Below are 15,298 nucleotides of genomic sequence, written 5' to 3'. Positions count from 1 at the left end.
ATTGAGTCCCAGTGCATGACTGATAAAATTCCATCATCCCACTGGGAGATGCTCCACCCAGGGGGAGGAGACAAACATTTCCTACCCAGATAAAAACTGAGATTTTGGACACCAAGGTACCTTCTTCCCACTGGATTCCAGAGGAAAGCCAGACCTTTCCACATCATCCCTGGACCTTCAGAGGAAACTGCACCTTCTCCAGGAGCACTGCTCCAGCTGAACCACATCTGCCACTGCAGGAGGATGCAGCACCATGGAATGGGACTGTGCCACCACCCTGACTGACTGACGGGTGTCAGCTTGGATTCTGACTCTGGCAGGGTTGGGATTGTTCTTTGTAATACTGTATTTCTATTTTAATTTTCCTAGTAAAGAACTGTTATTCCTATTCCCATCTCTTTGCCTGAGAGCCCCTTAATTTCTAAATTGTAATAATTTGGAGGGAGGGGGTTTACATTTTTCATTTCAAAGAGAATCTCCTGCCTTTCTTGGCAGACACCTGTCCTCAAACCAGGACAGAGAGAAATGGCAAAGATTGATGCATTGCCATAGAAATTGATGTTCCAATTCCACTGGGAATGGAGATGGATTTGATAACCACAAATCCAGCCCTGTTATCACTGCCCTCCTGGCAGGATGTAATTTTTCAGGAATTCAGGGTGAACTCCCTGCTGCAGCATTCCCATGAATTCCTGCTGCTCCTGAGGTAAGAGGGGCTCGTTTGGGGGATTTATAATTCCCTATAAAATCAGATTTGTCCTTTTATGTCCCATGCTCAGCTTGGTTTTGGGCTTTTCCAGCATTTTTAGGGTGGATTCCTCTGTAATTTTTATTTCTGGAGCTGAGATTTCCAGGTCTCTCTGTGATTCTACTCACAAATCCCTGAATCCCAGCTCCAAGGCACAGATCTCATCCTAAAATCCCCTAAAATCCCTTAAAATCCCCCAAAACCTCAACTCAGGAGCCTCCTCCACGCTGTGACCCCTGCCAGAGCAGGCAGGGAAGCAGATTTCCATTTTTTAATTTTATTGTTGTTTTTTTTTTTCTGGTGTAGATCCAAAGGAAAAAAAAAAAATCAGAATTTAGCAGCTCAGATGGTGCCACCCCCACGTTGGGAACTCAAGGGGTTTGTAAAAATCTCCCCAAAACTCACCCAGCTGGTGCTGCTGCTCCTCCTCCTCCTCACTGAGTCACAGCCCCAAATCCCTGCAAATTCAAGGGAAAAAAAAAATTGTGAGGATCCTCAATGGAAGCAGAGATAGCAAATTTTTAAAAAAATTAGAAGAAAAAAAAAAAATTAAAAAAAAAAAAAGGGAAAAGAAAGAAAAAAAGATTCCTGCATGCAATTACACATGAAGGAAAAACATGCACCTTCAGCTGAGCTATGGACATTTCACATTAAACAGCAATTCTGGGGGGGCTAAAAATTGATATTTTCAAACAACTGAGCAGAATTTGGGTTGGTTTTGGGTTGTTTTTTTTTTTTTTTGGCAGTAGCTTGGATTCATGTTCATTTTACATCTTTTATCCTTTCCAAAATCCAGGATATTTAAAGATTCCTTTTGGCCCACATTCCGTGCCAGTGCATCTGCCAAGGGCACGTTATTAAAAGTTATTGCTAATTTATGCCACGTGGGTTGGTTTAAATGTTTATATTTAAAACACTTTTTTTTTGTTGTTTTTTTTTTTTTTCCTTTTTTTTACATTAAATTACCATCTGAAGGGTCAAAAGTTTACGTCACAGGTTTATGGAAAAGAGAAATGTGCTGTATTAAAATCAGACATTTAGGTTTTACCTTTTGGGCTTTGCTGATTTCTCCTGCTGATAATTTTCCTTTAAAAGGGGGGGCAGGGGCTGATCTTTTCATCACATTATGCCCTGAAAGCTGACTCCAAACCAGTGTTGAAAATTCAGTTATTTGCATTTTAATAACAATCTACAAATACAATTTTTGTGTTGTTTTTTTTTTTTTTTTTTTTTAATAATTTAAAATATTCCCCTCGGTTCGTGCACTGCAGATTTCTTTTTTTTTTTTTTTTTTTTCTCCTAAAATTCTATTTTTCACCCCCGAGCAGTTTAATCCTTTCCCACTAAAAATTCCAAATTATCTGCTGGATGGGAAATAACAAACTATGAAGCTTTTTTTTTTTAAATAGAAATATATTAAATATTTCTACATCCACACCCTCTCAGAAAGAATTTAAGGAGCAGCTGCAGCACCATCCACAAACAAAATAAATTAATTTTTAAATTTTTTTTTTCCCAAGGAAAAGCTGTTTGGAAACACCATCTCAACCAAGGGGGTAAATTCCTTGGAATTCTCAGCATTCCTACTTCAATTTTTAATATTCTGAAATATTCTCTGAGGCCACCTGAAATCTGAATCATCCAGCCAAGAACCATCATAAGCTTTCCAAATTCAGATTTCTGCCTCAAAACTGCTTTTTCAGCAACTTCCAGGGGGTGAAAAACAATTTTTTTTGGTTGTATTTTTCATTTTCTCTTTTTAAAATAAATTTAAAATCAACAAGCTCGAAAAATTGTTTTGTTTGGTCACGAGAATTACCAAAAAACCACCATTTTTTTTTTTTAAAGAAATGCCTCCACTGTTTTAAAATAAATTATAATAATATAATAATAATAATTAACAAAAAAAAAAGACAAATTAAGTTTAGCACGAATTGAAAAAGAAAAATATAGAAACCTCCAAAAACAAATGACAATTCATCACATTTAATTTGATTAAAAAAGGTCTAAACTTTATTGACAGCTTGAGACAAACATTTTGACATTTTTTGAGCTACCTAGTTAGGCAGACTTTACACAAAATGTAGCATTTTTCTCATTTTTTTCTCATTTTACTCTTCCAGAACAGAGTGGGAGGACAGTGGAACAAATCCAATTAGGACTTTATTTTATGTACAAAGTGAAATTTGGGATTTTTTTTTTTTGTCTGGTTTGTTTTGTTGGTTTTGATAATTTTTTTTGGTTTTTTTTTTACAGCTGCAGTGTCCCTTTTTATGCAAAGCTCGTGCTGAGATACACTTGAAGTGGCTGGGACTGCTGAAAATTGAGATTTTTTTTTTTGGGGGGGGAGCAAATTGGAAATTTTAATCAGATTTTCTGCCCCAAACTGCTACAAAAAAATGAGAATTTTACAGGATTACTTATGGAATATTATTTCAATCAAACACTGGGTAATTAGAGCCATATTTGGGGGTTTTTTCCCCCTTAAAATTTTTATTTAGAACCAAACTAAAAACCACTTTCCACTGGAAAAATATTCCCAAGCATATCTCAACACTGCAGGGGGGGCTAGATTTCAAAATCCATATAAGAAAAGTCAATTTTTTTACCAACCTAATTTTTTTTCTTTTTAAGTCAATTTCTCTTTAAAAAATGCTATTTAATTTGTTTGGAGGATCCTTTGGGTTAAAATTTAAACTCCAAGATTCACCTTTTAAAGGTTTGGCATCAGAAGTTTTTTTTGGTTTTTTTTTTGGTTTTTTTTTAAATGGTGGCAGCCACTACTGTTACATTATAATTTTAATACTTAAAATAATAACCCTGAATTTTGAAATGTAGCCTATTTTGGGATTCTGCAACTACAACCTTTATGGGTTCCTTTAAAACAAACTTTAGATGTTTTAACAAAACCTTAATTTCAGAACTAAGCAAAGCATGTCACTTTGAAAACTAACATTTTTTTTTTTTAACTTGGTATTTTTTTTTCTTTTAAGTTTTTTTTTTTAAAAAGGTACAGTTTTTTTTTTTTTAGCTAAAACAACAAAGAAAGAAAAACCATCTACACACTGAAGGAAAAAAAATAATAAAAATTAAAAAGTTGTTGGGTTTTTTTTTTTTTTTCCCCTTTAAATCTATTTAAATTTCTTGAGAAATCACTACATACAGAAGCCAAAAATGCAAAGTGAGGATGGAGTGGGAGGAATAAAAGGGCCAGGAAGAAAAACAGGGAGACAATTACTTGTCTGCTGTGGGTAAAGCAAGGAGAATCCTGGGAGATACAAGAAGCAGTAATAAGATTTTTGCTCCTAAATTGTGATTTTTTTTTTGCCAATTTTGGGGTTTAGTAGCGTCCATAGGGGTGCTCTCTGTAGCCCCCCTTGACTGGCCTGGCTGGAGGGGCCTTCAGGGAGGACCTGGTTCCATTCCAGTCATCTTGGCCTGTGGGGAAAAGGAGAGAAGTCAGGGAGGGGTGGGATGGAGATGGGGAGGAAAGGGTTAAAAAATGGTGGGGAAAGTGGGGGAGAGGAGTGATAGGGAAAGAGAGCCATGGGACAGGTCCTGAACCCCCCAAAACAGGTCCTGAACCCCCAAAATAGAGCCATTAAACAGGTCCTGAGCCCCCCAAAACAGGTCCTGGTCCCCTAAAACAGGTCCTGAACCCCCAAAATAGAGCCATTAAACAGGTCCTGAGCCCCCCAAAACAGGTCCTGAACCCCAAAACAGGTCCTGAACCCCAAAACAGGTCCTGAGTCCCCCAAACAGGTGCTGAGCCCCCCAAAACAGGTCCTGGTCCCCTAAAACAGGTCCTGAATCCCCAAAATAGAGCCATTAAACAGGTGCTGAGCCCCCCAAAACAGGTCCTGAACCCCCCAAAACAGGTCCTGAACCCCAAAACAGGTCCTGAATCCCCAAAATAGAGCCATTAAACAGGTCCTGAGCCCCCCAAAACAGCTGCTGAGCCCCCCAAAACAGGTCCTGAACCCCCCAAAAATAGAGCCATTAAACAGGTGCTGAGCCCCCCAAAACAGGTCCTGAGACCCCAAAATAGAGCCATTAAACAGGTGCTGAGCCCCCCAAAACAGGTCCTGAACCCCCCAAAATAGAGCAATTAAACAGCTCCTGATCCCCTCAAATAGCTCCATAAAACAGGTCCTAAGCCCCCAAAGCAGGTCCTGAACCCCAAAACAGGTCCTAAGCCCCCAAAGCAGGTCCTGAACCCCAAAACAGGTCCTGAGCCCCTCAAAACAGGTCCCGAGCCCCTCAAAACAGGTCCTGAGACCCCAAAACAGGTCCTGAACCCCAAAATAGAGCCATTAAACAGGTCCTGAGACCCCAAAACAGGTCCTGAACCCCCCAAAATAGAGCCATAAACAGCTCCTGAACCCCAAAAGAGATCCTGAGCCCCCAAAATAGCTCCTGATCCCCTAAAACAGGTCCTGATCCCCTAAAACAGGTCCTGAGCCCCAAAACAGGTCCATAAAACAGGTCCTGGTCCCCCAAAACAGGTCCTGATCTCCCAAAATAGAGCCATAAACAGCTCCTGAACCCCAAAAGAGATCCTGATCCCCTCAAATAGCTCCACAAAACAGCTCCTGATCCCCTAAAACAGGTCCTGATCCCCTAAAACAGGTCCTGAGCCCCCAAAACAGGTCCTGAGACCCCAAAACAGCTCCATAAAACAGGTCCTGGGCCCCCCAAACAGGTCCTGATCCCCCAAAATAGCTCCAGCAAAACAGGTTCTGATTCCCCAAACAACCTCTGATCCCCCAAAATAGCTTCTGATCCCCTCAAACTGCTCCCCCAAAACAGCTCCCACTCCCCCAAAACTGCTCCATAAAACAGGTGCTGACCCCCCAAAATAGCTCCTGATCCCCCAAAACTGCTCATGATCCTCCAAAACAGCTTTTGCTCCCTCAAAATCCAATTTGTGTTTTGAATTCAAACCTGAGCAGGGAACACCCTGAAATTCCTAAATTTGGATTTAAAATTGGAGCAGTGAATTCCTGAATTCACATTGTGGGGATGCAGGAGGTGCAAAATGCTCCTCAGGGGGGAGAATTCTGCTGGTTTGGGTGTAAAAGAGAAGAAATCACAGCTGAGGGTGCAGGGAGGGACCTTTGGAGTGTCCCCAAGGAAGGAAAGAATTAATTCCTTGTTTTACTTTGCTTTTCCTGTTGAACTTTATCCCAAACCATTAAAAAAAAATTCTCTGATTTTTACACTTCCTCATTCCACAGGGCTCAGCTGCCATTTGGGGTTAAATCCCAAAATTTTGGTTCAGCCCAGCCTAAATTGGGAATTTTTACATAATCCAGTTTAGCTAAACTTTGCCTGCTGAGCCAAACAAAGCCAAGGAGAGGCCTCCTCATGACATTTAAATCAAATTTTTGAGCAGCTCCACAACCCAGAGTCAGGCTCAGGCTTTGTGAGGATAAAGGAAACAGATGGAAAAAATAAAAACCAGACTGTAGCAAAAGTGTTGTGGGTGGAAATCCAGATCTCCCAAAATATTCTAAACTACAAGGAAATGAAGATATTCCCAGAGTTAAAAAATGGATTTTTTTAAATGCATCACCTTTGAGACAATCAAGAATCTGAATCCACAGAGAGGATTTTTAGATAAAAAAAAACATAAAACCCACAAGGTTTTCCTCAATTTTTTATCCAGACATTAAATGGAAAATTGACCACAAGTAATTCCCAATCTTTTGTTTATCCCAGAATTCCCAGACTCACCATAAGCTTCATAAGTTTCCTGTGCTTCCCCATGTCCATAATCATAATATTCTGTATCCCTGGAAAAGTAAAGAGGTGCTTACAGACAGAAAAATCCCATTTTTACACATAGAAATCCCATTGTTACACACAGAGAAATCCCATTTTTAAAGACAGAAAAATCCAATTTTTACAGACAGAAAAATCCCATTCTCAAAAAAACAGGGCAAACAGAAAATGCTTGGGGGGAAAAAAAGAGGGAAAGGGGGAAATGGAGGAAGGGGGAAGAAAAGGGGGAGAAAATTGGGGGAGAAAAAAGGGGAAAATGGGGAAAAAATGGGGGGAAAAGCAGAAAAAGGGGAAAAAGGGAAAAGAAGGGGGGAAGGGGGGGAAAGGAGACAAATTGTGAAGAAATGGGAAAGGGCAAAAGGGAATAAAGGGAAAAAAAGGGAAAAGGGGATAAAAGGGGGAAAATTGGGGAAAAATGGGAAAACAAAAAGGGAAAAAAAAGGGGGAAAGTGGGAAAACAAAAGGGGAAAAATGGGGAAAAATGTGAAAACAAAAGGGGAAAAAGGGGGAAAAAGGGAAAAATTGGAAAGGAGAAAAAGGGAATAGAGAGAAAAAAAGGGGGCAATTGGGAAAAATGGGGGGAAAAAGGGAAAAAAAGTAAAAAAATGGGAAAAGTAAAGGAACTCACCCCTGGCCCTGGCTGTAGTAGCTCTCATAGCCCTCATAGCTCTGCTCTGCATAGGTGTCATCATAGCCCTGGCAGGGATGGGGACAAAAAAATGTCACAAAAGGAGCAAAAAGGAACGAAATCCAAGCCAGAGGAGCCTGGAGATGCTGGTGTGACCCAGTGTTTTGGTTTAGTGTATTTTTTTGAATTTTAGTATGTTTAATTTTTGTTGTGAGGTAAGATGAGGAGTAAAAATAAGGTTGAAAATTTATAAGGGTCAAAGGAAGAATTTGATTAATAATAGGGAGAAAATAAGAAATTTTGGGTAAGATTTTTTTTTTTAATTTATTTTTTGGGGTGTCTGTACAGGGCTGGATGATCCCAGGGGATCCCTCCCAGTTCAGGATATTCCAAATATTTGGAACACCAAAATTACCTTGGCAGGAGGGTGGTGCTGAGTTATAGGGCTTGAAACACAACCCTGTTCATTCCAATATTTACTTTTTAGGGAATTTTTGGTGCTTTTTAAAGAATTCTCTTGCAAAGAGAGAGTGAAATGCAAAATTTCAGTTTTTGAGGGCACTTTTATAAAAACCAATCCTGATTCTGGTTTAGGACATTTTGAATTCCATTCTTTGAGAAATAAAGAGGCAGAGGATGTCACTCATCAGCATCCCAAAGAACCCTGGTGATCCCAAAACCCTCCCAGGGGTCCCTGATGATCCCCCTGACCCCCAGTGACCCCTATCCCACCACAACCTCCCTCCTCCCCTCCCCCCTGAACCATGAACCCCATAACCTCATGAACCCCATAACCTCATGAACCCCATGAGCTCCTTGAACCCCATAGACCCCATGACCTCATTAACCCCATGAACCCCACTAACCTCATAAACCCCATTAACCCCATAACATGAACTCCCTAACTCCATTAACTCCATGAACCCCATAAACCCCATGAATCCCATAACCCCATAAACCCTACTAACCTCATTAACCCCACTAACCCTCAAATCCCATAACTCCATGAACCCCATTAACCCCACTAACCCCATGAGCCCCATTAACCCTATAAACCCCATAACTCCATAAACCCCATTAACCCCATAACCCCACTAACCTCATTAACCCTAAAACCCCATAACTCCATGAACCCCATTAACCCCATAACCCCACTAACCTCATTAACCCTAAAACCCCATAACTCCATGAACCCCATTAACCCCACCCACTAACCTCATTAACCCCATAACCCCCATGACACCATGAACCCCATAAATCCCATAAACCCCATTCACCCCATAACGCCATTAACCCCACGAGCCCCATTAACCCTATAAACCCCATGAACCACATGAACCCCATGAACCTCATTAACCCCATAAACCCCAATAACCCCATGAACAATGAACCCCTCCTCACATATTCCTCGTAGCTCTCCGGCACGGGGGGCGGGGGCAGGGGGATCCTCTGCATTCCAGCTGCCCGTGCCCGGGGGGCAGGAGCCCCTCTGACTGTGGGGGGAGGGGGGGGAGGGGGCACCCCCCGGGCCAGCGTGGCCCCCCTGGCCATGGCCCCCCGCACGGGGGCTCCCCTGACCAGGGCACCCCGGGGGGGGGGAGGGGGAACCACCCCACGGCCCCTGCAGAGAGACAGCAAGGTTTGGGTCAGTGTTGGTGTGAAATGCAGGCACAGGGTGATTGAGTGGAGGTGATTGATGGGAATCAGGGGGGCAACCCCAAATCTCACTCCCACATGGACATGTTATTATCCTCTTTTCATTATTATATATTAATTATTAAACCCATATCGTTCTATTGTATACACTGATCTTATCCAAGCATGAATCCTTGTTATTTTCATCAGGTCCTCCAAACATCCTTTCTCATGATTCTTGTTACAATTACATAATTTCTCATGATTCTTGTTACAATTACATCCTTTCTCATGATTACAATTCAACAATAATTCTATTCAATTACCAATCATTATATTTACATTTGTATTATTTATCATATGCTGATTACACAGGTGCAGACAAAGCTCAACATTCCCTTTCCCAAACCCAACCTTTCTCTCCACCCCCTGAATTTCTTGCACACAATTCCCAAATTTTAGAACCATTTTCACCCTGTGCCATCACTGGTGCCCCACGTTGGGCGCCAGTTGTTGGTTTGGTCTCTCTCCCTTCTCCCCTTTGGGAAGCTCCAGGTCACAGGAGAGAGAAGAAACCAAAAACTGGTGTTAGTGCAGAAACACAATCACAGGGTGATTATCTGCTGGTGATTTTATTAAAGGACTCTGGGAATCAGGGGTACAAACCCAAATCTGACTCCCACACGGATTCCACATGGACATGTTTTTATCTCCTTTTTGTTATAAAATTATATATTAATTATTAAACCCATACTGTTCTATTGTAAGATTTCCTAGAAGGACCAAAGCCCATTCCAGAGGATTTTGGGGATTTTTGAGAAGTTTATGTGGAAGAATCAAATCCTGCTCCAGAGTTTTTTTGAGAGGAGGTTACCTGGAAGGATCAAGGTCCATTCCAGAGCTTTTTTGGGATTTTTGGGAGATTTCCTGCAGGGATCAAGACCCATTCCAGAGGATTTTTGGGAGAAGGTTACCTGGAAGGATCAAGGTCCATTCCAGAGGTTTTTTGGGAAAAGGTTACCTGGAGGGATCAAAGCCATTCCAGAGCTTTTTTGGGATTTTTGGGAGATTTCCTGCAGGGATCAAGACCCATTCCAGAGGATTTTTGGGAGAAGGTTACCTGGAAGGATCAAGGCCCATTCCAGAGGGTTTTTGGGAGGAAAAAGCAGAACTTTTGGGAATTTGGGAATACCTTGGTACAGGTGGAGGGGGAGCTGCCCCCCGGCCCCGCCCGGGGACCCCTCGGCCACGGTTGGGCTCTGGGACCCCGTTGAGATAAGAGAGCTCCAAAAACTGCTCCTGGCAGATATCATCCATCATATCCTGCAAAAGGACACAAAAATGAGAATAAAAATTAGGAGGAGAAGAGAAAAAGAAGGAGGAGGGAAATAAGAAGGAAAAGGAGGAGAAGGAAAAGGAGGAGAAAAGAAAAAGAAGCAGGAGAAAAGTCAGGATTTCAAGACTCAGCTGCAGAGAACAGCTCTAGGATATCACAGGTTTCTGTGCTGGGATGAAATAATAACAAGAGAACTAAAAAATTAATTAAAAATTAATTTAAAAAAATTAAATTAAAATGTAAAAAATGAAACTAAATTTAAAAAAAGAAATTAAAATTAAAAAGCCACCTTCCTGAATGATGCTGCCACACATTGACCACCTCACCTCTGCAACAGGAAATCCTATTCAATGCAATTAAATTAAATTGAAAAAGAAATAAATTAAAAATAAAGTAATTTAAAAAAATTAAATAAAAAAATTAAAATTAAAAATAAAAACCACCTTCCTGAATGATGCTGCTACACATCAACCACATCATCTACACAGGACGAGAAAATCCCACCCAATGCAATTAAATTGAATTAAATTAAATTTTTAAAAATGAATTAAACTAAAAAACTTAAATTATAAAAATTAAACTAAATTTTAAAAAAACAAAATTGAAATTAAAAATAAAAACCACCTTCCTGAATGATGCTGCTACACATCAACCACATCATCTACACAGGACGAGAAAATCCCACCCAATGCAATTAAATTACATTAAAGTTTTAAAAATGAATTAAACTAAAAAACTCAAATTATAAAAATTAAACTAAATTAAAAAAAAAAAAAAAATTGAAATTAAAAATAAAAACCACCTTCCTGAGTGATGCTGCCACACATTGACCTCTGCAGGAGAAAAATCCCACCCAACGCGACTACATTAAATTTAAAAAAAATTCAATTAATTAAAAAAAATAGATGAAAATTAAAAATAAAAAGCTGATGACACTCACAGGGACCAGGAATTTCTTGACCTCCTCCATGGCATGGGCCATGAGCCCATAGGCCTCACAGGGGGGCCCAAAGACCTCGATGAACACGTGCAGCTCCATGTTCAGGTGAGCGTACTTGGGATCCCCCCCCTTGCGCAGCTCCTCCTCCTGGGGGAAAGAGCAGAAAGGGTTAAAAAAAGAGGGATAAACCAAAGCTGAAAGGGTTAAAAAAACCAGGGATAAACAGAGCAGAAAGGGTTAAAAAAACCAGGGATAAACAGAGCAGAAAGGGTTAAAAAAACCAGGGATAAACAGAGCAGAAAGGGTTAAAAAAACAGGGATAAACCACAGCAGAAAGGGTTAAAAAAACCAGGGATAAACAGAGCAGAAAGGGTTAAAAAAAACCAGGGATAAACAGAGCAGAAAGGGTTAAAAAAACCAGGGATAAACAGAGCAGAAAGGGTTAAAAAAACAGGGATAAACCACAGCAGAAAGGGTTACAAAAACCAGGGATAAACAGAGCAGAAAGGGTTAAAAAAAGGGATAAACCACAGCAGAAAGGGTTAAAAAAAGGGATAAACTACAGCAGAAAGGGTTAAAAAAAAGGGATAAACCACAGCAGAAAGGGTTACAAAAACCAGGAATAAACAGAGCAGAAAGGGTTAAAAAAACAGGGATAAACAGAGCAGAAAGGGTTAAAACAACAGGGATAAACCACAGCAGAAAGGGTTAAAAAAAGGGATAAACAGAGCAGAAAGGGTTAAAAGAATTGGGATAAACAGAGCAGAAAGGGTTAAAATCTGTTAAAAAATGGGAAATAAACCACAGCAGAAAGGGTTAAAAAAGGGATAAACCACAGGAGAAAGCGTTAAAAATACAGGGATAAACCACAGCAGAAAGGGTTAAAAAATGGGATAAACCACAGCAGAAAGGGTTAAAAAAAGAGATAAACCACAGCAGAAAGGGTTAAAAAAAGGGATAAATCACAGCAGAAAGGGTTAATAAATGGGATAAACCACAGCAGAAAGGGTTAAAAATCTGTTAAAAAATGGGAAATAAACCACAGCAGAAAGGGTTAAAAAAAGGGATAAATCACAGCAGAAAGGGTTAAAATCTGTTAAAAAATGGGAAATAAACCACAGCAGAAAGGGTTAAAAAAAGGGATAAATCACAGCAGAAAGGGTTAAAATCTGTTAAAATAAAGGGAAAAAACAGCAGAAAGGGTTAAAATCTGATTAAAAAAAGGAAACAAAACTCAGCAGAAAGTGTTAAAATTTGTTCAAAATTTGGGTTATTTTTTTTTTTCCCCCAATCAAAGGAATAAAAGAAATAAAAAGAAACAAAAAGAAGAAAAGGAATTTTGGTTTTTTGCTCACCTTGGCTTTATCTCTCATGGAACCTTTGCCCAGAACAGAGATTTTGGCACCAGTTTCTTCCTGGAGTCTCTTAATGGTGTTACCTTGGGGTCCCAAAATCTTCCCAACAAAGTTAAACTGGAAATGAATAAAAAAAAATGAAAAAAAAGGAAAAAGAAATCAATTTCAAAACTCAAATAAAAAATTTTTCTGAATAAAAATTTTTCTGAATAGAAAAAAAAAATTTTTGAATGGTTGGTAAAAAATAAAAATCACTCCCCGTTTAAAAAAAAAATATATATAGATATAAAAAATATATTTTAAAATATTAAATATTTTAAAATATTAAATATTTAAAAAATATATATTATATATGTATTATATATATATTACATATATATATATTTATATATATAAATATATATGTATTTTATATATATCTATATATTTATATAGATATTTATATATATAAATGCACAGTTTAGTTTTTTTTTTTAGTTTGGAAAGGAAAAATATAAAATTTGAAAAGGAAAATTTTAGTTTCATAGAGAAAATTTTAGTTATTTAAGTTTGAAAAGGAAAATTTAAATTGGAAAAGGAAAATTTCAGTTTGAAAAGGGAAATTAAATTGGAAAAGGAAAATTTTAAATTGCAAAAGGAAAATTTAAAATTGGAAAAGGAAAATTTCAGTTTCAAAAGGAAAAATTTGAGTTTGAAAAGAAAAATTTTCATTTCAAAAGGAAATTTCAAGTTTGAAAATGAAAATTTGTGTTTGGAAATGAAAATTTTAAGTTTCAAAAGGAAATTTTAAGTTTGAAAAAGGAAATTTTGTTTGAAAGGGAAAATTTAAGTTGAAAAGGAAAATTTTAAATTTCAAAGGAAAATTTTAAATTTCAAAGGAAAATTTAAGTATGAAAAAGAAAACTTAAGTTTGAGAAAGAAAACTTCAGTTTTAAAAAGGAAAATTCAAATTTCAAGAGGAAAATTTTAAATTTCAAAAGGAAAATTTCAGTTTCTAACCTTTCTCTTCATGAAAAAAAAAAAACCAACTCCATCAGAAAAATGAAATTATTTCCATTCCAATTCCTGCTGTGCAAATCTTTAAGGATTTCAATTTAAAAACACAAATTCCAGAATTCTCACAATTATTCACAATTATCAGTCCCAGCAATCCCAGCTGAGATTTAAAAATCCTAAAAAAAAAATTCAATATATTCCAAATAAAAAACCAAAAAAAACCCCAAAACTTTTTTATTTTTCAAAATAATTTTTTTATATTTATATTTAACTCCTGTTCCATTTTTTCTGGTATAAAATCTCAAAAATTTGGATTTTTTTTGTGGTTCTCACCTTGGGGTATTGTTTGACAGGGATCAGAACTCGTTCTTTCAGCTTCATGTTCTTGTGAGAAAATAAATCCAGATAATTTTCTTCTTCATCTTTTTTTGTTGGTTCACCCTTCTGGATTTTTTCAATTTCTAAATAAAATAAAAAAATTGGGTTGCTTCATAAATCTATATTTATATTTAAATTAATATATTTATATAGAAATATATTTATAATTTATATTTTAAATATTTATATTTCATATATTTTCAGCCTCACAACTACAAATTTTTGGGTCTGAAAATGAAATTTTTTTTTTTTCTTTTGTAATTGCCTGTGGTGAATTAAAAATTAGTTTTAAAACCAATGAGCTGCTGGAATTAGGTCATTAAGGGAAGTTAATGAAATTAATTAGGGATTGGAACATCAAGAGCTCCTGGAAATTCAGATTTTACTGAGAGATGGAGAATCCACTTGCAGGATTTCTGAGTTCTAATAAAAATATAAATTATATATATAATATAAATGTATTTACAAAGTCCTAAATTTATGCTATAAATTTATATTGTAATATTAATTTGAGTTGTAATGTTTTAATAATAATATAAAGTATATAAAACATAAGTTTATTTATAATTTTATGCATTTATTATATAAAAATACAATACAATATAATAAATATATTTTAATATAATGCAATATAAATTTCTAAGCTATAATTCTGATTTATTAATTTTCCTGGATTTCCCTTTCCAGATCTAATTAAACCCCAATTTTTATTTCAAGGTCAACAATAACAAAATTCTCCCAAATTTGGAGTCAATCCATTGGTAACAACCCCAAATTTCTGCTGATTTTTTGGTCCAAATAATAATAATTATAAAATTATATTTTAATTAAAAAATAAATCCAACCTCAAGGAAAAATCATCAAATAATCTCTATTTTAATTTTTTTGGGGAGGCCCAGTGATATAACTTCTATTTTTATTTTTTTAAAAATTATTTCTGAAATTTCAGATAAATAAGAAATATTTTTTTCCACACCCATCCAGAATAAAAACCACTCTCAAATTTCATTGATCAAAATCAAATTAATGACTATAAAAATTTAATAATTAAAAAAAATTAAACATGAGAATTTTCTGTCCCCCTAAAAACACCAAAGGACTAAATTTTTTTTTTTGGATTTTTGGGGGAGATTTTTTGGAAGGATCAAATCCCATTCCAGAAATTTTTTGGGAGATTTCCTGGAAAAATCAAAACTCATTTCAAAGGTTTTTTTGGGATTTTTGGATTTTTTTCATTGACCTGTGCTGGGGAATTTAAGCAGGAATGGGAGTGGCTACGAAACTGGGAATGGGAGTGGCCACAAAACTGGGAATGGCCACTAAACTGGGAGTGGGAGTGGCCACATAACTGGGAATGGGAGTGGCCACAAAACTGGGAATGGCCACGAAACTGGGAATGGGAGTGGCCACAAAACTGGGAATGGGAGTGGCCACAAAACTGGGAATGGGAGTGGCCACAAAACTGGGAATGGGAGTGGCCACAAAACTGGGAATGGGA

The 15,298-nt window shown here is 37.4% G+C and overlaps 1 protein-coding gene across 1 annotated transcript in view; it reads right to left on the bottom strand.

The window, feature by feature from the left end:
* Positions 1–2,733: 2,733 nt before the first annotated feature.
* KHDRBS1 (KH RNA binding domain containing, signal transduction associated 1) overlaps positions 2,734–15,298 on the bottom strand; it is a 22,340-nt gene continuing 9,775 nt past the window's right edge. The window contains exons 17-24 of the mRNA XM_079325578.1: positions 13,756–13,883; positions 12,427–12,543; positions 11,072–11,218; positions 9,988–10,118; positions 8,562–8,817; positions 7,161–7,228; positions 6,485–6,543; positions 2,734–4,186 (exon numbers count right to left, since the gene is read on the bottom strand). Coding sequence (XP_079181704.1) covers positions 4,089–4,186; positions 6,485–6,543; positions 7,161–7,228; positions 8,562–8,817; positions 9,988–10,118; positions 11,072–11,218; positions 12,427–12,543; positions 13,756–13,883 — 1,004 coding nt within the window. The 3' untranslated portion in view covers positions 2,734–4,088. The remainder of the gene's footprint in view (positions 4,187–6,484; positions 6,544–7,160; positions 7,229–8,561; positions 8,818–9,987; positions 10,119–11,071; positions 11,219–12,426; positions 12,544–13,755; positions 13,884–15,298) is intronic.

This window comes from Erithacus rubecula, assembly GCF_903797595.1.
Source record: "Erithacus rubecula genome assembly, chromosome: 23".
NCBI classification, from domain to species: Eukaryota; Metazoa; Chordata; class Aves; order Passeriformes; family Muscicapidae; genus Erithacus; species Erithacus rubecula.
Note: the sequence above shows the minus strand (reverse complement) of the source record. Positions and strands in the feature narration are given on the sequence as shown.